The sequence below is a fragment of the Brassica rapa genome, chromosome A08 (assembly GCF_000309985.2).
Source record: "Brassica rapa cultivar Chiifu-401-42 chromosome A08, CAAS_Brap_v3.01, whole genome shotgun sequence".
Classification (NCBI taxonomy): Eukaryota; Viridiplantae; Streptophyta; class Magnoliopsida; order Brassicales; family Brassicaceae; genus Brassica; species Brassica rapa.
The window spans coordinates 1,367,414-1,390,869 of NC_024802.2; the positions used below are offsets into that span (position 1 = coordinate 1,367,414).

At 29.1% G+C, this 23,456-nt stretch overlaps 1 protein-coding gene and 1 long non-coding RNA gene across 5 annotated transcripts; both read right to left on the minus strand.

Annotated features, from left to right (window-relative positions):
* Positions 1-4,050: 4,050 nt before the first annotated feature.
* LOC103832705 lies at positions 4,051-7,416 on the minus strand. Its single transcript, XM_009108769.3, has 3 exons — positions 5,007-7,416; positions 4,554-4,759; positions 4,051-4,406 (listed from the first exon to the last, which is right to left on the minus strand). Exons 1-3 carry the CDS (start codon positions 5,094-5,096, stop codon positions 4,175-4,177), a joined length of 528 nt encoding a protein of 175 aa, XP_009107017.1. The 5' UTR covers positions 5,097-7,416; the 3' UTR covers positions 4,051-4,174.
* A 4,945-nt stretch (positions 7,417-12,361) lies between these two features.
* On the minus strand, positions 12,362-14,580 carry LOC103832706. Of its 4 annotated transcripts, none has more exons than XR_004449935.1 (6): positions 14,374-14,579; positions 13,562-14,197; positions 13,302-13,483; positions 12,944-13,225; positions 12,771-12,862; positions 12,362-12,678 (listed from the first exon to the last, which is right to left on the minus strand). It is a non-coding gene; the product is annotated as an uncharacterized LOC103832706 (long non-coding RNA). The 4 variants fall into 4 exon arrangements; XR_004449934.1 differs by having other exon boundaries at positions 13,302-13,488; XR_004449936.1 differs by having other exon boundaries at positions 12,944-13,221; positions 13,302-14,197; positions 14,374-14,580.
* Positions 14,581-23,456: the final 8,876 nt, after the last annotated feature.

Genomic DNA, 23,456 nt, shown 5'->3' on the forward strand with positions numbered 1-23,456 from the left:
GAATGATACAACATTTCTTATTTTATTAGGCACCAACTTTACGTACCAAAATTTATCTAAATTTTAAAGACATCAATTTTTTTTGTATTGTAGTGGTTTATGGAAAAAAAAAACATTTTTTCGTGGTATAAATGTCTAAATACATAGGACCGGGCAAGTCTACAAGTATTCATATATGCATAGTGCTGAACCTTTCTGATTAATTCGCCATGCTTGTGGTGGTGGAGATCATTTCTTTTGTTTTGTTTTGTCTAGTAAAACTGAAATATGGTAAACTACAATATTCCCCCCAATCAATGGTCACTGTACAACTTCGAGTATATTCCCACAAAAAGAAACTAATAGCACCCATATATGGTGGAATGATATAATTATTGTAAAATTCTGTAAATTTTAAGCCCATAAAAGAAGTTTGTTTTAGTTTTTTTTTTCTTTTTAAGTTTTGCCTGATTCTTTGCTTGATTTTGTTGCTAGCAAAGATGTTTAGTCTTACTTATATTGGAACACGATTTTAGAATATGTTGCACTGGTATACGTACAACTTTCTGATTTATAGCGGAATATCTGGGCTAAGAGAGTCAATGCATTGATTGGATCACAGTAAAAAAAAAATTACTTATTTAGCAAAAAAAAAAAATTACTTTACAGTGATCACTGTAATTTGCTTGGAAGATAAATAAACGTCTAAAGTTTGATACCTGAAAAGCATAAACTTAGACATAATAAAATTTGTCCAACATTAAAAATCTAAAAGTAAACTTACCAAGGAGTGAGTTTTTTTTATAATAGAAAGATGAGCTAATCTATGTTAAACCATACATGACAACTAAAATTTTAATTTTATAACAAATGATCTCTTCATCATTATCATGTTAATAGAAAATTTATATCACACCGTGGTGATTACTCAAGAGGGTCGCTTGTTAGGCTATGAAGATCACATAAATTCACAAGTAGGTCATCCCTCCTTTCAAGCATGTACTTGATCAATGTAAATAATCAGCGTTACATGATATTGATCTATCTGAAATCTTTATGCTTGGTTATATTTTGCTTATGTTTTTCAAACATGGCTAGAGCCTACTGAAATCGTTCTCAAATAAAACTAACTGACATAAATAAGCAAAATATAAGAAAAATATAAACAATATCATATGAAATTGGTTATATTTTTCTTATTTATGTCAAATAGTTTATTTTTGTTATTTCAAGTAATTTGGATTTGATTTGTATGATTGGTTTATGTATATGTCATGATGCTTTTAACAACGGGAGTGAATGTCACAATGTAAAATCATCAACTCGAAGTAATGCTCTTGGTTTACATGAGTTTAGAGCTCTTGCTCAGGGGATGGAAATAAGATAATTCATAGGATTAAGGCATACAATTTTTTATTCTCGGCTCAAGTGATTCAAGTATCATGTTGTCGCGAATACAATGTTGTTTTTATAATTCAGTCTGGAGAGGTTTGTTTATTCTAATTTTGTAGTTTTTTTACAATCCACAAAATTTATCCAGTTTGTACTTTGTGCTTTTCACACGTGGGGAGAATTACATCTTTGGTTGTGGTCACTTAGATACAAACTTTTTGATACACAGAACCAAGCTAGCTTTGAATAGTAATTTTTGTAAGCATGTAACCTCTTTAAAATTTTTGAGTTTAGTTTACTGTATAGTTGAAGTTTTTATTCTCATATGATTCATTCTTAAATTACCTAGTTTAGTGATTAATGTCATGAAGATTAAGTTCCTATGGAGTACATATAGTATTATGTGGTCAATCTATATGTTTTGTTGATATAACTTTGGATTTTGTAGAATTTGTGACACTAACATTATTATTACTATGTGGCCACTGGTGACTACCGTGCTAACAAAAACTCCAGCCTCTTGCTATTCTGTCTCTTAAAACCTGCAGAGGTGTACATCGTGTATGTGCTGGAAATGGACATGCTGTTCCTATCGACGCTCTGATGGTTATCAGAGGAGCCAACGGTACTACAAATCATAAGCATAAATTATTGATGGATTTGTTAGAAGATTTTTAAAATTACTAGATTGATTTGAATTTATTTTATAGTTATTAGGGTAACAATTATTTATATAAATATTTTATTTTATACGTGTAAATAATAACTTACAAAATAAATTATAATTTTTATAATTCTTAATGATTAATCAATAAAAACTATTATATTTAAAAAAAATCAAATTTTATCAAAACATTTACGCTATATCCGAACTTGCGAAGTAGCAGTGTAGTCAATTAAAACAAACACTTGTTAGGATAGGGAGAAAATAAAACTTCTCAACTAGGCCCATTAATCTATTCATCTATATTATTAAAAGAGAAGTACCTATTAAAAAATACCTCTAAGTTTTCTAAATTATTTACACTTTCATACACTGAGAATTAAATTAAATTACAAATTTTAATGCATATCTTATCCCAGTTAAATTAATGAGTTTTTTTTAATTAAATTTAAACTTAATGTCATTAAATGAACTTACTTATTTTAATGCTTGTCTTTTTCAGTTAAATTAAAGAGTTTTTCTTAATCAAATTTAAACTTAATGTCATTAAATAAACTTAAAAATATATCATATTTAATGTAGCTTATTACGGACGAGTACAGTCCAATAATGAACTTGAATTTTATTTTTACGAAAACGTGAATCACTTGACATATGTAATATTTAAAATATATTAACTACAATATAACAAATGCATATAACCTAACTATACTTTAGTTTGAAATGATCATGCTCAAGTTTTATATAGTCAACTTACATCATGCATCTATCGATGTACAATATTCAAACCACCTATAATTTTCGTTTTCTTTATAGGATGTATCAACCAACCAATCATCCTATTGATTTTCTAAGTTTTATAAAAAATAAATCAATAAATATAAACTCAAAATCCAATATTTTTTATTAATCAAAACATAATATTTTCAATGTCGTATCTTTAATGTATCTATTAAATATAGAAACTGTAACCATAATTACACTAATTATAAGAATATATTTGATTCCAACCAATTGATCTATTACTTTGGTAATTGATTTGCTTACAGAAGAGAAAACAATAAATTTAAAATTTGTAAGAATATAAGGATATAGATATTCCAACCAATTGTCTATATTTGCGTATGATTTTCGCATAATAAGCTTCAAATTGAACATTGAAAAAGATAGAGAGATTTTTTTTTTAATTTTTTACCGATACAGAACTTAAACAAAATGAAGAGTTAAAGGTAATTTTTTTTTGTTACACTTCCCGGAAAAAAATGGTTACAACATGGGCTTTCATAATATGACATTTTAACATATTAATGTTATGGACATTTAATAATTATCTTGACGAAAAACAAAGACTATAAATAATTTATTATTAATAAAATTATGAAATTAATTACAATTTGATGACTAATTCATCGCCCTTTTTATATGTTAAATTTTTCATAGAAGTTTAAAAAATCATTGTATTTCCTTTAATCATGTATAACTAATTTATAATCTTTTATGCCATACTAAGTCGTAATATAATGTTTCTTCTTATTTTACATTAATAACCATTGTTTTTATATATCGTCTACAATTCTCTAATTACGTCTATTTGTTCAATTTTTTATATGATATCGAATATTCATCATAAATAGATGGTTTAAGATACCGAAAAAATATTTAGTTGGTGAATATAATGCATCAAATATTACAAATACATCATTTAGTTAAATAAATAACCAAAAATCGAAAATTTATTGTTAAAAGTTAAAACCTACTGAAATCTTTTTCAAATCTTTGATCAGTCTTAATAACAGTACGGTTTATATCATTATATGGAAAAGATCCTCAAAGGAAGCATTGTTTGTGTTTCAAAAAAAAAAGGAAGCATTGTTTGGGAGTTAAAGGTAATTTTTTTGGTCGTGGACACTTATCGAACATTTCTTGGTCGTGGTCCTTATCCAGCTCAATTTCTTTGTTTTCGCAGCTCTGGCATCGACTAGGGCTAATGGGCCGATATTCAGGCCCGCTAACAATTCGGAAAATGTTATGGTAATTTCAATGTGGGCTTAAACGAATACAAGCAATAAGCAAATCAGTAACAACCATTAGATCTTTGATACCGTATATAATCAGTGAGAAATGAAACAAACTGTTCCACTAGTAAGGTGGGTTCTTGTAATCATCTCTGGCACGAGAATAGCAGACGTAGTAGAACTGAGAGACTATAGCAGTGAAGAGTGCGAATGAAGCACCAGCTGCAAACACTCCTTTACGTATCACTTCACAGCTAGGAGGCTCATCCACGTTCCACATCTTCCTGTACTTAGTGTGGTACGCGTTTCTGATTGATGCCGCGAGCAAACATATCTCAGCAATCAAGAAAAACACCCTGTCACAAATAAAGAAAAAAAGAATAATGGGTCACCGTCAGATTCATGAAACATATAACGTTATGATTTAAGTATATATTAGTTAGCAAAAAAAAAATACATACATATATATATATATATATATATATATATATATATATAATTACCAGCAAATGAGGAAGAGGATGATGGCACAAGCTCTTGAACCACCAGGGCTAAGAGCCTTGCCGCAGCAGAAGCACTTGCTAGCCAACATAATAATGACTTGAGTTGTCAAGAGAAGCACAAAAGCACCAGCACCATAACTTGTAGCTATGTCTGAGCCATACTCACAGTACTCATATACTTTCTCCTTGTCAGGTACAACCTTACCCTACAAAACAAACATTACAATCAGATCTAGCCCTACAAAGCTACAGTTACCTACACAGATCTTAACTCTCTATAATATAAATCTTGAGAGAGTTTCGGTTACAGGTTTTGAATCAAACTCATAAACAAGGATCCTTGTTAAGTTCATCACATATTTTTAACGAATCTTGATTCTTGAATCAGATCTGAACACGAAATAGAGCAACGAACATTAATGAAAGTTTGAGAGAGAGAGTAATGATTCTTACGACGCTTCTTCTTTGCTCGGCGGCAATGGCTAGTCCAACAGCGATGAGATCAAGAATGAACACAATGATAATCACGAGCTTTGAAGCCATGGCAGCAGATTTTCTCGTGATGTTCTCTTTCCCTCGAAGCTGTTTCGTTTCTTTATATATTAGCTAATACATGGATGACGAAACTGTCAAGAGAGTGTGACCGAATAAAGAAAATGAAAAGACTGTAATCTTACAAAATTATTATTTTTGTTTTACTTATAAAATATTTAAATTTGAGAAAAGGACAACGCTGCTGATTTGGTTTTTTATTTTTATTTTTTTGGTAAAAAAGTAAAGATATTATTTTAAAACTTTTTCATTTTTGACAGAATTACAAAGGTTAACAAGAAGCACTGAAAAGAAAATAAAACTTTAAACACAAACTCAATTTAGTTACAAGGGGGCACACACAACCGCTATAACCAATATCCCGAGACTCGGCCAAGTCTGCACCAACAGCTTGCCGCAAAACTCATTTTTTAGTTTAATAACAACTTTAACATCTGAGTAAGTAGTATACAACTATGGTGCTAACTAAAGGCAGTTCGTTTTTGCATTTAGTTGCATCATCTGAATACAATATTTAGATTTTACATTCAAATGTATTAACTTTTATAGTTTATATTACATCTAGATACAACATTTAGATATTAAATTGTTCGTTTTTATTTTATTTTATAGTAGCATTTTAATGCTATTACTTCAAAAGAAAACTATATATGACATTATTTATATAATTAATTGTTAATTAACTGTTGTATTTGAATAATTATGTTTGAATTACATTTGTAACAAAATAATAATTATATTTATTTTAGAATATCTGATTTTAAGGTTTTGGCACGAAATCCAATTTTACGGTTTTCATAGGAAATTTGATTTAATGATTTTTTGGTTTTGGCAAAAAAAAAAAAATTTGCGGTTAGGGAAAAATATGATTTACGGTTATGACGGAGAATTCAATTTAATGTTTTGGCAAAAAATGTGACTTTGCAATTTTGGCAAAAATAAACTAAATATTATGTTTTAGCAGAAATACTTCATTTTACTGTATGATATTAAAATTTAATTTACAGTTTTACGGGAAATAATCTTATGTTTTAATATATATAATATTGTTATTATTATTATTCTTATTAATATAAACTAGTTTTTTTTGTAATGAATCTTATTTAAGCCTTTTGGATTTTGAAATGCAAATTTTACATCTAAACTCTATAATTTTCATCTCAAATATTCAGTTAGGGAAATTTGCGGTTAGGGAAAAATATGATTTACGGTTATGACGGAGAATTCAATTTAATGTTTTGGCAAAAAATGTGACTTTGCAATTTTGGCAAAAATAAACTAAATATTATGTTTTAGCAGAAAAACTTCATTTTACTGTATGATATTAAAATTTAATTTACAGTTTTACGGGAAATAATCTTATGTTTTAATATATATAATATTGTTATTATTATTATTCTTATTAATATAAACTAGTTTTTTTTGTAATGAATCTTATTTAAGCCTTTTGGATTTTGAAATGCAAATTTTACATCTAAACTCTATAATTTTCATCTCAAATATTCAGATTCTATAGATGTTATAGTTTTGAAAATAATATTTGCATCGAAGTGTAGCATCCAACATAAAAAACGAATAATGCCTAAATAGAAAATTAGGGCCTCTGCACATTGTGCAGATGAGGTTTTCTTTGCCTTATCTACGGGTTAATTAAAGTGACCATACCTTGTTTAATAATTAAAGTCGTTGGAGTAATTCCAAAACAAAAATGTAACTTTATATTCTTTATGTTTCTCAAAAAGTTTATTTTGACACATTTCATGTGAAATAAGAAAATTACAAAATATATTAACATAATCTTACTTAATGTACAGTTTAATAAAATAAAATGATTTAAATATAAATTTATTAATTGTTTAAAAGGGTAGGAAATGATTATATATATGAAAATCACATTGAAAATATAGAACTAACTCTTTGAAAGATAAATAAAAAATTATTTTTGTGAAACCGATGAGTATTATGAAATTGAATGCGTTTGACAGCATTGACCTTCTTGATGACGTCAAATTGAGGTTGCGAATCGTCAAATAAAAGCGGTGCGTGGAATGAAAACTGAAAAAGTCACCAATCACGAAAACAGTAAAAAAAACGGGACAGAATTCCTAAATTAACGCACTTAGCAAATCCAAATTATTTTTGGGAAAACTATTTTTTTTAAAGCAAAAAAATGGTAACTATGTGCATTTAGACTAATCTATATTTTGTGTCATATTTTCTTATAACACTCTTTAATATTTTTGAAAATAAATTTAATAAATAGTTTTACAAACAAAAAAAATTTGGAAAAATAGTAACTTTTGATAAAATACCTATATGAACTTAGTGATATTTTTTCCAGTCATAAAAAAGTTAAAATTATAAATTTCATATTATGTTCTAAATAAAGTAGAAATGACATTCTACGAAGTAGAAAACGAAATCCATTTTTTTCATTGAATCTACAATGTTTAAAATACGTGATCTACGTAAATATGAGTATTCTAAAAATATTTAGAATACACATTCCGCGCTTAACGTATCGTTCTAAAATCTTTAGAAATCAAAATCTACACATTAATATAAATCTAAAATACGTAGAAACCGACTTCTACATATTTACTATAAATCTAAAACATGTAGAAATCAAAATCTAAACATTACTATAATTCTAAAAAACTGTAGAATCCGATTTCTACATATTAGTTATATTCTACGAATAAGAAATCAGTTCCTAAAAATATGAAAACAAAATATTTGAGAATACTCACTTTTATATTTTGAAAAAAAAAATTAATTTTAAAAAAATAAAAATAAAAAAACGAAAAAGGAACAAAAAACAAAAAAAGAATAAAAATTTACAATTTTAAGGGCATTACTGCCATTTTGAAAAAAATTAGTCTAATAGGACATAAAGTAATATAGATTAGTATAAAGGGATATAGTTACCATTTTTTTGCTCTAAAAAAACAATTTTCCCATTATTTTTTTTGTTTGTTTACTTTTTTACAATAATATCTCACCTAGCGTAGTTTACGCCCCAATTATACTGTGGTGTTATGTTTTTTTTTTGACAACAATAACTATGATAAGAAACTTACCGGCTCGAAAAACCAAACCGGTGGAATATAATCAACATAAAACCCAGCTGAAGAGAAACTCCGAGCACCTCGTACAATCTTGTCCGCCACTAGATTAGTAGCTCTTGGTATATGTCAAATTTTGAAGGAAGGGAAGAAGCATTTACTACGTCGAAACTCCTCCATGTGTGTAGCAAAAGCTGGCTATTCGTCTGGTGAAGACACCATCTTCACCAATTAAGAACAGTCAAAAACTACGTCTGAAAGATCAAGGGTCTTCATGCACTTCATAGCCCATATCAAAGCTTCAAATTCTACATGTAGAGCTGATAAGCTTCTTCAGAGATTCATCGCCCCCATCATCTTCTCTTCTGATCCTACTTCTCTGAAGAACCATCCCTGCCCCGTGAATTTGTCATTCTTTTTCCACGCACCATCTATAAAACAGACTCTTGACTGTCCTGATGCTTGCCATTCAAAGTTTTGTGGGCCCAAAACTTGTCTTTCTGGAATTGTAGTCTGAGCTTCCGCCCATACCTTGCTCTCGACTTCCACATATCTAAGTATTTCTTGAGGATTTCCATCTCTATTATTGAAAACTTTATTATTTCTATTTTTCCAAATGTACCATATAATCCATGGAAAGTTACTAAAATCATGCTCTTTTGGCAATCTCCAGAAGAGATAATCCATATTGGTAAATACCAAATTCGTTGGGAAAATACCAGGGGCCGAAGGATTTTTTTGATAAAGCCCAAGTTTGCAGAGCTGGAGGACATGCAAATAAAGCATGATTAACTGACTCTTCCTCTGTGCCACAAATACTACATCGGGTATCACAATTAATCTCCCGTGACCTTAAATTTTTTGCAACCGATATAGTACATCAGAGAACTTGCCAAACAAATGTCTCAATTTCAGGGGACATTTAAGTTTCCAGCAAAAACCCAAAAGTGGTTTGATAATTGGACCATAAGGAACTAAATCATGTGCCTTATCTAGAAATAATGATTCAACCCTAATACTATGGTGTTTTGTAAATGTGTGTTTTTCATAGTTACATTATTTTTACATTTTTTCATTATAATTAAGGTTCATGCATTTTCATAATATTTCAATTGATCGGAAAAATGTGCAATTGAATATTTAGGAAAAAAAGTATTTATTTTAAATATTAACTATCTTAAGGCAATGAATAACATAAATAAGTGTGTATGACTGCATTTGGAAGAGAAACTTACGTCAATTTCAGGTTTCTTTTGCAACGGATTGTTCTCAAGATGGTTTCAGAATCAGAAGAATGACCAGCATTTGCAAGTTATTAGAAAGATATTAAGATCATGAAAGAGCATTTCATACGATCAGAGATTATCTATGTACCAAGGACACAAAATTCAAAGGCGGATAACCTAGCATTCAGTGTCAGGAAGCAACCATCTTTCGTCGTTCACATGGATCAAGATCTCTCGGTGTGGTTCGCAGAGTCAGTATGAGCTTGTATAAGTTGATGACAAAAAAAAAGTGTGTATGACTGCAATATATATATATGTGTGTGTTTTGTTTTCTTATTAACCAACTATTGTTAAATTTAAATACTTAAACTTTTGTTAAAATCATACATGATAAAATTTCAGTTATATAGTTATTAAAATATATAATTAAAAGATAAAAATCAAAATAATAATCAAACCAAATTTATGAAATATAGAAATAGGTAGGCATGTGCACATTTATCTAGAACCGAAGATTCAAACCGAACCGAACCAAACATATTTCTTTGGTTCTGTTTGGATCTTACCAACAGAGGCGTGTCTACAGTGTATTGAAAAAGGCATTCGCCTTAGGCCCCCGAATAATATTACGTTTTCTAGGGCCCCAAAATTTAAAATAATTTTTAGTTTATTTGCTTAAATTTATTTCTAAAAAAAACTTTCCACGAGAATCGAATAACTCAATTTCTAAATCCATATATATATTTTTTTATAGGACATAACATAGCATATTTACGTAATAAATTTATTCTTGTTAGTGTTAAACTTATGTATTTCGCGAAGGTGATATATCGTATTAGAAAATTGTTTTTTTATAGTTGTATATAAATTTATTTTTAAAACTTGCCTTAGGCCCCTAAAACCTTTCGCACGGCACTGCTTACCAATTACCCAAAAAAATCTTATATCTCTAGAACCCAAGAATCATAACCAAATTTTATATTCTACATTATTTTATATTAATGTAGCAAAATCGTAAAATATGTTTTCACCAATCAAACACTATTTTATATTGCTTTTTTTATCAAAACTTCACTTATCAAATGCATTTCACTAAATGACATTTTTGTTTAAAATATATTTATTATATGAATATATTATTATATTATTTTAATATATATTCGCTACCATTATTATTTTATTTATTAAATAATCTTTCAATACTGCAAATAAGTATTGTAACCAATTAAACACTATTTGCACTGTTTCTTACTTAAAATCGTAGTTGTCTTGTACCATACTCAAATTCTGCATGAATACAGTCATGCACTTTAATTTTCCACCGTTTTTATTATTAAATCCACTGTCACCGTTCAGAACCAGCGGTTATAAATCAAACGGTTGATCTGTTCATGTGGATCTGGTTGTCCAATGTAAATAAGTAAATCTGCATTGTTGTCAAAAACGGTTTAAACCGTTTAGTCTGCAGCTTTCTTAGTTTTGTAGCGTCAGTGGCATAAGGTAGGTCCACGTCTCGATGATCGTTAGACTATTACAGGTCAAAGTTGAAGATCAGGACAAAGTGGTGTCAGACGAATCGCTAAGACATCACATTGTCTCAACTTTTTAATCATTTCTTATAGTTGTGAATAAATATATAACGTCCACTAGGGTCGGCCCGCCCTACGGGCGGGATATATTTTAGTTGTGATCTATGTTCTTAAGTTTCAACGATTTATTATGTTAAAAAAATGTTTCGAACGATTTTATGGTTTGTGTCTCAGGTTTATATTTGTAAGAGATGTATACGATAATGAATTTTGTCTTTTAGAAAATTTTATGTGAGGATGAATTATATGTGATAAGATATATTTTGCTTGTTTACAATAGTTTGTTTATATGATATTTCAGTTTTCTATATACTGTATATTATTTATATCATGTTTTTTTTATTACTTTTCTTATAGGGTAATTTTCCCAAATAATCATTTTTAAGGTTTTGTCACAAAATAGTTTTTAATAAGAAAAATGATCGAAATAGCCCATTTTTATTTGAAAATTTTAATTTTTTTAATTTATTTTTAAAAAATTGAAACACTATCCTCAAATCTCCACCACTTAACTCTAATATTAAGTATAGATTAGTTAACCTTAGAGTATAAATATATTGTTGCCTTTTAATAAAATTCTTTTTGGTCATTTTCTTTATTGAGGGTTATTTTTGTGACAAAAACCTAAAAATAACTATCCTAGGGATTTTTTTTTCTTATATGTTATTTAATGTTTATAAAATATTTTATTAAAATTATAATAGGTAAAGCTAATATTAAATATTCACTGTTTTAAGTAAAATTAAATTATCTCTTATTAAAAAAAAAATTCATACCAAATAAAAAACTTTTTAAAACACTGTATAGGAGCTTTTTTATTTTATTTTTTTGACAATGAACGTTGTATAGGAGTTAAGCACACTAAAACTTCTATAAGGAATATCACTATATACTATGTTATTTGTTAAACTATACACAGAAAATAATATATTATAAATCTTACTATAGTTAAAAATATAATTCTGGATTACAACTCAGTGTAAATTTATAATCAAAATATTTTCAATTAATATGCACAATTTATTAATTTTTATTATTAAATATTATTTTGTCACTATTTGTAAACAATTGTGGAAAAAACAGTCTCAACCGTTTGGGGGATTCATAGTGGATCACTGCTTGATGATCATTGATCCTTTTTTACCTGCAGGTCCTAGGTGCAGGCGGTTTGATATACTGTGGAAAATAAGCGTTTAAGTTTGTGCCCTGCAAAGTTTCTTTTGTTCCTTTTCTGTAAGACTTTGAGCTTTATGAATTAATAAGCGTTTTAAATGAATCATCTCGTGTGTTTCTGCCTCTATGTGAATCAGTTCAATCTATTGGGTTTTGATGCTTCTTATTAATGAATGAGAAGATAGGATCTTAGTTCCAAAATAAAGCATAGAAATTGTAGTAGAGCATGTTATTACCCTTTTATTTAAGATAATAATCGTATGTGCAACAACAAAAAAAGGGTTTAAATAGTGCGAGTGGTTTGATTATTAATGCACATACACTCAGGAACAGGATACTTTGTAACATCTCTTACAGCTTTGCTAACCCTTATTTCTCGCTGTCCTAGAGATTGTCTGTGAAATTTCTTCATCATCTTCTCAGACTCTGTCTCAGTCATTGTTTTGTTCAAAAAGTATGGGAGCATTTGCCTTTTGTTTGGTGTTATAAGATTCTTATGTCCTTCATAAGCTCTGTGACCCTGTGGAAGATTAGTTTTCAACACCTTAGCCTTGAGAATATGCAAACACAGACATTTAATTGACCACCAAAAGAGTGTGTGTGTGTGTGTACCTGAATTGGGCAGCCCATGTTTCCTCCATGAGATGCCATGAACACATCACTCTCATTGCATACTATATAGTCGATTGCTGCCATTATCGAAGCTAGTTTTGCGAAAGGTTTGAGTTCATGGGGCAATGTAATATCGTATTTGTTGTAAAAAAAACAGTAGCTCACTCACTAACCTTGTTACTTCCTTGGCATTTAACGGACAGAGACCTGCAAGTTTCCTCTCATTAGGTGTCATGCTAGATTTGGCTGTTAAGAGCTCAGGCCGCTTAATCCCTTCTAGTCTTGCAATCTCATCATACTTTGAGCTCAAACCAGTAAGGCAGCTTGTTCTCCCACACGTCTTTCTCAAGTCAAAGATGAGAGGTAATGTAAGGACATTTGCTCCTTAACCTTTCTGCAAGCTTCTTCCATATCTCCATAACCCTTAGCGAGAACTTCAGTGCTTCAAACGCTGCCTAAACACACATTTTGTTAACCAAGGGGGAGAAAAAGAAACCAAACAGTTTTTGCTTTAAGAGTCAGAAAACATACCTCACATCGGAGCTTCTGGAGATCAGAGGGTAAGTCTTTAGACAATCTTGGATCTAATCTCCGTAAAAGCAGAACTCTATCCCTGTTAAACTGCATGGATCATACTTGCTTTAGATAGCTATCACGGGCGTGTGAATCAACTCGAAGAAGCTATCCTAATCACTTTGTCGCTTGGTAAGAAGCTATCCTAATCACTTTAAAGCTCAAAACGACACAGTCCTCATCCAAGCGAGTCATTAAACCAAATATGGTAGAATCACCTTTAGGATCAGAGGGAGGTGGAGGGATTTTAACCCATTGATGTGAAACTGGACTCCCCACGTAGCAGTAAGCTCACTTGGTTTATTTATGCACCATTTGACCAACATTTTTAAAAAAAGTTTCAGAAAAAAAACATAGCACGACGTGATGTTCTTTGTTACAAATTTACAATGCTCTATTGCTCTTCCTACAGATGCTCCCATTATCACATTGTTGTTAAGTCACAATAATCCTAATACTAAGAAAAAAAAGCAAAAAACACAAAAATCAAAATATGAATCTTCGATTGATGAATCAAAACCAAAATTATTATTTTCTCACTGAATCCCGCAACTGAAGCATAAAAGAGAATAAGTAGAAGAGTTATCAAACCAGTCATCATATTATGATTCCCAACCCCATTGGCAAAGATAAACAAATCGAAAAGTTGTTGAAAGGAAGATGATGGTAAACAAATCCACTACAGAGCCTCTGTTCTCCGACCTCTGTTCTTTGATTCAACCTCAGCGAAGAAACAAATTACAGAACAGAGCATGTGACCGAACCCATCGAGCTATCTCCGGAGATAAAACACATCATAATCGAGCTTCAACAACGGATCTGATCTCTCAGCCGTTCTATATTTTTCTCTCCGCCTGAAAAACATCAATAAACAAAACCTTAATAATCATTCAATCGGGAATCTATAACTTTTCAAGAAATAGATTGAAGGTCATGAGTGAATCAGGAAACAATAACTTTTCTAATTCTCAATACAAAAAAATAATAATTTTTAGATTGAAGAGCATGTCGATGTGAGTCTGAGAAATACCTCGCCAGTCCATCGTTTTCGTTTCAGAACACAGAAGAAATGTTTTGGTGTTGAAGACGGAATAAGAGACGAAACCCTAGAAACATTACCTGGTTCATGAAGAGTACGCAATGAAACGCATCACTTTGGTAAAAAGGACACGTGTTGTCTCTGTAGAGAAGGACTTTCTGACGTGTCCTCAGCAGGAGAGACTCCAACATTTTTTTATATAATTAGATACCACCGCTAATGAGCCATCCACTCCGTTCACTCCGTTTATGGGTCTATTCCGTCTAACAAGCGGTGCGTTAATTTTCTGAAAGCTCGAAATTATTGTTTACTGACCCTGCAATCACCACATGACATTTTTTCATCCTTTGACTCCACTCGCACTCTATCGCAAATCATTTCCCGATTGGTCACCTATCATTCCACTACTCCAATTCAAGCACACCTGACTCTTGAGTTAATTATAAACGGATATGTGCCAAAAAAGATAAGCACACTTTAGTGACATAGATAGCCAAATTAATTCTCTTAAGCCCTTTCATATATCACAATTTGGGATGTTACAATTCACCCTCTCAAAGAACGCATGTCCTCGTTGCGATCCACGACAGGTCTCAAGACACCTCTCGGATCAGAATCGAGATGGCTAACCAGCTCTGATACCACTTACGCCGACCGCTCACGGCTAATGTGCCACCCACGACCGCTCACTCGGCATGTGGGCCCCATCCCGTCTGACGAGCGGTGCGACAATTTTCTGAAGGCTCAAAATTATTGTTTACTGACCCTGCAATCACCACATAATCATTTTTCCGTGCTTTGGCCCCACTCGCACGCTATCGCGAATCACTTCCCGATAGGTCACCCATCCTTCCACTATTCCAGCTCAAGTACGCTTAACTCTGGAGTTATAAACGGTATATGCCGGAAAAGGTAAGCACACTTTGGTGATATAGGTAGCCAAATCAAGTCTCTTAAGCCTTTCCATTTATCACAACTCAGGATGTTACAATTCATCCCCTCTTAAAGAACGCAACGTCCTCGTTGCAATGCACGACATGTCTCAAGACACCTCTTGGGTCAGAACCGAGATGGCTAATTAGCTCTGATACAACTTATAACGCTCCAACCGCTCACGGCTAATGTGCCACCTACACCCGCTCACTGGGCCTATGGGCCTCATCCTGTGTGACGTGCAGTGCGTTAATTTTCCGAAGGCTCAAAATTATTGTTTATTGACCCTACAGTCACCACATGATCTTTCCCCGTGCTTTAGCCTCACTCTCACGGTATTGCGAAGAACTTCCCGCTAGGTCATCCATTCTTCCACTACTTCAGCTCAAGCACATTTAACTCTGGAGTTCTACACAGATAAGTGCCGAAAAATGTAAGTTCACTTTAGTGATGTAGGTAGGCAAATTAATTCTCTTAAGCTCGTCCATATATCACAACTAGGAATGTTACAAAAAATTAATAGTTATGGTCCTCTCTTCTAAAACTCCTCGCCTGGACCGATTTTTCTTCGGCGTACCCCCGCTAGACGGTAGTCATCCGGTTAGTCTTCTCTTCAGTCTGATTTTTTCAAACATGTTACTGTTTAACTTATTATATTATACTTTTCACTAAAATTAATCCATAAAATTTTATAACAATATATAATAATAATAATAATAATAATAATAATAATAATAATAATAATAATAATAATAACAAAATTGTGCAAATTAGTTAATTTGGATCTAAGAATCTAAGAATAAGTCCAAAAAAAAAAGAAATCAAAGTTATACAATAATATTATATTTATTAGATGACATTAAATATAAAAATATCTAAATAATCCAAAAAGTACTACTCTGTTTAATTATCGATTTTCTGGTAAGGCGGTAGGCTCACTCACGCTCGACTAGCACCTAACATGTTCTTAAACCTCGAGTTCCATATGTAATTACTCAATGCTTAACGGTGACTCAAATCCGTTTTATTGTATCTGAACCCTGCATACAAATGACATCCACAATAATACCGTGATAATTGTATGAAAAATCAGAAATCGGAAGTGTGGATTAAGTTTGTTTTCTTAAAGAATATATATTTAAATTAAATTTAAATAACAAAGTTTTCTTGTTAAAATTAAACAGATTACATATAAGTTCTTTCATATAATTAATTTTAAATATATCTGTTGAAGAAGATGATTTCAAAATGAAAAGGTTACATAGTTTTTCCTTACTCACATAAACGATGATTCTATACGAGCAAATGATGTATTGTTTACCTATGAGACCCAGATTTGAGGCTAGAAAAGTGTGCTTTTGTATATTTTTCATTGGTTAATATCATAGTTATTTTAAAAGTTTTTTTTATTATAAGTTTATGTATTAAAAATCAAATCTCCTATATATTATTTGTGAAACATTTTTAAGTTGTAACTTAAGTTTTAGTGCTGACGTGTCGGCACCACATCTCTTCTCATAACCCTTTTTTAAGTGGACCAACATGACTAGAGAAATATAATAAATACCATTAAAAATCATTAATGTATACATATAAGTCGACGACATCTGTAATTAATATTGGTTCATTGACGTTTTCTTACGGTTTATATTAAACTCAATGTAATTAAACCCATTGTAACTGAACATTTAAAAACAGATATATGCTGTGGTTTACACAATGTGATAATCACATTACTTCACTGAGATACAATCTGTCATACTAAATTGTATGATGGTGGGTTCGAAATATAGGTTGATTTTAATCGAATGAAGGAATCTATTATGGATCACAATTTCTTGGTGTTTAGCAGTCATCTCATCTTGATGTTTTTTTGGAGTGCATTACAGATTCAAATGAAGGGATCTATTATGGATATCATACAATTTATATGTATGTTGTTTCAGTGGATTACAATAAGCATCTATGAATGTATGATGGATCATACAATTTCGTTTGTGTAGATGCATGCCCTACAAAACAATTAAAAAATAGAAAATGTCATTTACGTTAATATTTTGTTGGTTTATCAATTGAACCGTACCATCGATTTAGTCGTCAGTATTGTTAGTACTCGAATACGAGAAGAGCAAAAATACCTAAATAGCTAATTAAAATATCTAAATCGTGAATGCAAAAAATGGAAATGAAGTGTTACTCAAGTTTGTAAATGTCTAATAAAGAATATACATATCTATCATAGTATTTATATATTCAGTATAAGGAAAATACATTTAATTTCACTTTATGTTGCATTTATAAACTTTCTTAGCATATTTATTGTATATTTAATATATGATTGGGCATATTGTCCGATTTTCCATTTCTTTTTCAGCAAGCAGTTAATTTTTCGAGTACTTCTAGTGCAAGCAATATTGTTTATCACACAAAATATATGAGAGATGTTTATTGCCATCATAGATCAAAATCCATAGATAACCATTTAATGTGCAAATATTGCAAATTCGAATTTTATTGTAAATAGATATATTCGCCAGTGTAATAAATTCTGGAGTAATTGACAACCCTAAATTTATAAGATATTTAAGGGTTTTTTTATCAAAGAAATTTAGGTTTAATATTGGTTGGGACTAATAATTTCTTCTTCATATCAAAAGAGCCAATCATTTCTTCTGCCCATTACATGTGTCACCATGCAAGGTCCATTTCGTTTAAGAGCGACAAGTTTGCATGAGAATATAATAATCTTCATCTTAACAACGTACAATATGTTAATGACTGAACATTACAAAAAAATGCTTATGATTGAACATCACCACATATTATTCATGTTTTTAGAACACGGTTTCATTAATTTGAATAGAAAGAAATTAACATAGGTAAAAACAACAAAGGAACAATCCACAAAGCTCAAACAATGAACATATTATACATGTTAGTAATGTATTTTACAAACTATGCACAACAATGTTTATTAGATAAAATCATTTACCTAAAACTCTCATTCCGCGCAAGGCGTGGGTCTCAACTTAGTTTGTTATTATTTCAAGTATCAGATCGCATCACTTTTTTTTTATATATTTACGAGGAGTTTCTCGATCCCCACATTATGGATCCAGACTAGCCACATGGCAGGCTTAGAGCTTTTGGCGATCGCTTGGTATGGATCAGGCCACGTGTTGGTCTCCTCGGACCGAAGAACCCATGTAAAATCTTCGGTGGCCAGTGCGAGCCGAACCCGAAGCCGTTTTTGTTTAAACTAAACTGACTCAGCTACAAACTGTTCTACATCAGAAGTTTACCGACACATTGACGGTTGCATATATTTAGAAGTTTTTTTTTTCTAAGTTCAAGTATTAAATTCAAATATGTCTATGTATTTACGTAGAGTTAAATAGTTCATGTGCTGACAATGCAAAAGCATGAGATCCAACTGATTTATAAATAGCTTATTTTTCTTTTGTTACATTATCATAAGATATGTATGAATCAACTCTTACAAAGATAATCGATCGAATTCAACTAATTTCAGTGTACACAGTTATGATGGATAACGATTCGACAACACCTCTTTTCAACGAAATACTAATCCACAATGGAAACTTCGACCTATCCTATATTCTGTAACATAAAAACCATAAGGGATGACTATTTGAAACATTCCAAAATCTTTAGTAAACGATGAATTGTATTTGTCTGGATTTAAATTCCATATTTGATGTAGACATGTTTAAGCTCTTGATTACTAGACCAAAAGGTTCAATATTTAAATTGACACACATGGAACACATTTTTTTTAGTTGGACACAAAGCCCAACATTGTTTGAATTGTCAATAGTTGTCATGGATAAAATTAATTTTCGAACATATTAGGAAAAATGAAATTTCCAAACTGTATGGGTTTTGTTAAGTTTAGCACAGTAATTTGTTGTGTAGCTATGTTCTGTTGTCTAGTCTCTCTGTCGTCACTTCAAAGGACAGGTCTTTTATCCTTACTTTCATCGCGCTAAGCTCTATGAAAATAACGTATGGTATACGATTGCATGCATTCAACTGTCCATGCGTGTGAATAAAAAAAGACAGTCAATATAAATAAACGTTTTCTTGTCTCCATCGTGACTTGATTCTCTCAGCGTATCTGTGAAAAGTACGTAACCTTTTTTTGACCAAATAAGTATGTAACTATATTGTAACAATATCTATACTAAAATATTTATACTAAAGACCAACGTTGAGTTGGCCTAGTGGTAAAGAGATTACAGCTGTAACTTCCATCACTTAGGTTCAAATGACAGTGTAAGAGACTATTTACAATGTTTGGATTCCCGATAAAGATGTGAAAACACTTTTTTTACACCAAAAAATATTTATACTAAAATGCATGTAACTACATTGTAACAAAAAGTATTGTTATTAGCTTAATGTAACTAGGTGGGTGATTAGTTAGACTTTAACTTAGTTATTTAATTTTAAATATTTTAAAATTATTAATATTAATCAATCATGATGCAGATTTATCTTCTAAAATTAATATTTCCTTCAAAATTCTACTATTTTTTTCATCATTTTTTAGTTTTATTTTCTAAATATACATCCAAATAAACAAAAAAATCTTTTTTCTATTTGTAATAGACAAAAATCCAATATCCATATTACTGCGTTTTAGAAATTGTACGAAAGTTCTTAATATTAAATAAATTTCAAAATTATTTTCATTTTTAAATTTATTAGTATTTAAGATAGGGATTTTATTTATATAATTTAATATTTATAGATAGATTCTTGAAATTTTAAATAATTTTATAAATAATTTAAAAATTTAACATAAAAATAATTTAATATTAATAGATAGGTTCTTGTAATTTTAAAATTATTGTGTAAATTATTTAATAATTAACATAAATAGTTTAATATTTATACATAGGTTCTTGTAATTTTAAAATAATTAAAAAATTATTGAAAATCAAAACATAAAATTTATGCACATATTAAATTAAAAATAATAAGCTTTGATAATTTACATTTTGTTTATTAATCAAGATTATCTAGCTTATTAAAACTATATCTTACATACAGTATATATTTTAAAGTCCAATCAATCATGTTTTATTTTAAAATTAAAGTAAAGACTCCCGCCCTACACAAATTGAGATATTTTATAAATATTTTTATTAAATAAATATATTTAAACAATGTATTTAAAATAATTAAATATATCTAAAATGGATTTAAATAATTTGATCAAATTAAAATGTAAAAATATTTAATTTTATCAATTCAAGTATGATGCATATTTCTAAAATTTTGAAACTAAAATATTTATTTTATTTTTATATGGTGCATTGTTTAATTTAAATGATATTAAAACAGATATATATTTTTAATCTGAATATTTATTAAATTATACTTCATACTTATATGGTTTTAGATCATTTGTTTCTTGTTTTAAAAATAATAATTAAATAATTGATCAGAAAATTATTAAAATGAGGCTTTTAATAATTTTCGTAATTTATAGTCTTTTTAATTCAAGATATAACATATAAGAAAAAAATCTAAAGTTTTTATTTTACGTTTAATGTGATTTTTTAATTTATTTTAGTAATATAAAATTAAATAAAACTGATAGAGGATCATAAATTGTTATTAAATCTTTATTATTCAAAATCATTAATTTCATATATATTTTAATCACATTAGATAATTCTATATCTTTTATTTAAGAAAAGAAACTATAATATTTTTTGTAGATTATTAGTAAATTTTACGGTTAGTTTAATAAGAAGTATAATATATGTTTAGATGAATCAAATAATCAATAACATATATTATATTTGTTCTAGTAATTTAAACATATTTTAAAAGACAAAAAACTATTTGAGTGATTGACACATGTTATAGCTCACATGTTATAATGCATATCAGTTACTATTTTTTTTTTGTGTAACACTCTTATCAATTACTATATAGAAAGGGAAATTCTAACCACTACGGCCAATATAGATATAACTAAAATATCTGCAAAGAAAAATAATTATAGCTATATCAAACATTAAATATCACAGAGTTACATGTAAAGTTTCACGTGTACAGTTCAAGCTATTATAATTAAACCAAACGTATAGTAACTAAGAAAAAAACTAAACTTTCTAAACGACATTATCTTTTATCAAAAAAAAAAAAAAAAACTTTCTAAACGACATATATTTTAGTATTTCTGATAAAGTATAACATGAGCTTTTCTTTTATAAAACATGAGTTCTATGCAGGGGCGTCTCTGAGATGAGGCCTAAAAATATTTAATGAGGGTTTTCTAAAAAAAATTTTTAATAAATTCGAGACTTTTTTCTATATATTTTTTAAAAAAAAAAATTTAGGGGTCCTATGCCAATTTTTCAATTTGTGCTCAGGAATACCTCTGGTTCTATGATTCGGTTAAGTAATATATAAAAGATTTATTTTATCAAATTTTTATATTTTCCCATTTTATGTAGAGGTCCAGACGACCGTTAATTATCAGAACATATACAATTGTTTTACCATGATTAAAAAAAAAATTTAAATTTTTTTTTTAAGAATTAACTATGGTATTATACATTATTGATACTTTTAACTAAAGATTTAGTTTATGTTGTTTGGTGGCTCGGAATAAGTATAATCAGGATCTAATCTAAATTGCATTAAATCATCGATTTCTCATCTTTTTAATTTTCATAATTTTTCATATTTTTAAATATTAAAATATATAAAGTTTTGATTAGAAATATATTATTTTGTATTTTTTAGTAATACTAAATTAATATTTTTTCAATAAACTTAATTTAATTTCTTAATTTTTACAATTTATTATCATTAACTAATATAAATTATAGAAAACATAAAATTATCTTTTTAGAATTTTTTTTTCAAAACATTTACTTTTATAAAAAAAGAAGAATATGATTGAGTTAAATATATCAGTTTTAATTGTAGCAAATAATATATCAACCCATGTTTACGAAATGCGTTAAAGTTATTTATTAATATCGTATGGAAAGAGTTGAACTCTCAGACTTGAAGTATGTCATCTAGTCTTTTTACTCGTAGAAGAGGAAATAAAATTTCAAGCACATTGGAAGCTTCTTTGACGGGAAATAGTCAAACCTTTTCTTATTTCTCATTCTTCTTATAACTTACTTAGAATCGTTGTTTGTTAAATTTTATTAATTTACACAAATGAAAATATCAAAGTAAGCGACCAAAGATACTATTTCATAAAAATTAGTACTCTACAACCTACATTTCATATACACAACACTTTTATAATTTTGAAATGTATACACTCTTTTGCAGATACTAACATTTTACATACTTTTATTATTTTATTTTTAAAATTTCAAGCCATCTAAGTGATGTACAGAACCTCATCATTTAAAATGACTAATAAGAATTTTATTTTCACAAAAAATAAAAGCTTATTTAACTATCATTTTAACTATTTTAATGTATGTGAAAATTGTTATTGAGTATTGGGTCTTATATATTTATGATATATTTTCTTTCAAAACTAATTATAGTAGCTAGAGAGCAAATACATATATATATATATTATTATTATTATTATTTTTGCTAACTGGTTAATATTATTAAAAATAAACGAAGATTTACAAAAGTTTAATATCATTACTAGAGAGCAAATATATGATACAATAAATTATAAATAATAAAATTTTGCCAGAACTAGTTTTCTTGACGCGGACAACCTCTAGTAAAATATTCATGGAAAAACTGTTTTCTTAGAGCAAAAAAATGGTAACTATGTGCCTTCAGACTAATCTATATTTTGTGTCATATTTTCTTATAACACCCTTTAATATTTTTGAAAATAAATTTAATAAATAGTTTTACAAACAAAAAAAATTTGAAAAAATAGTAACTTTTGATAAAATACCTATATGAACTTAGTGATATTTTTTCCAGTTATAAAAAAGTTAAAATTATAAATTTCATATTATGTTCTAAATAAAGTAGAAATGACATTCTACGAAGTAGAAAACGAAATCCACTTTTTTCATTGAATCTACAATGTTTAGAATACGTGATCTACGTAAATAGGAGTATTCTAAAAATATTTAGAATACACATTCCGCGCTTAACATATC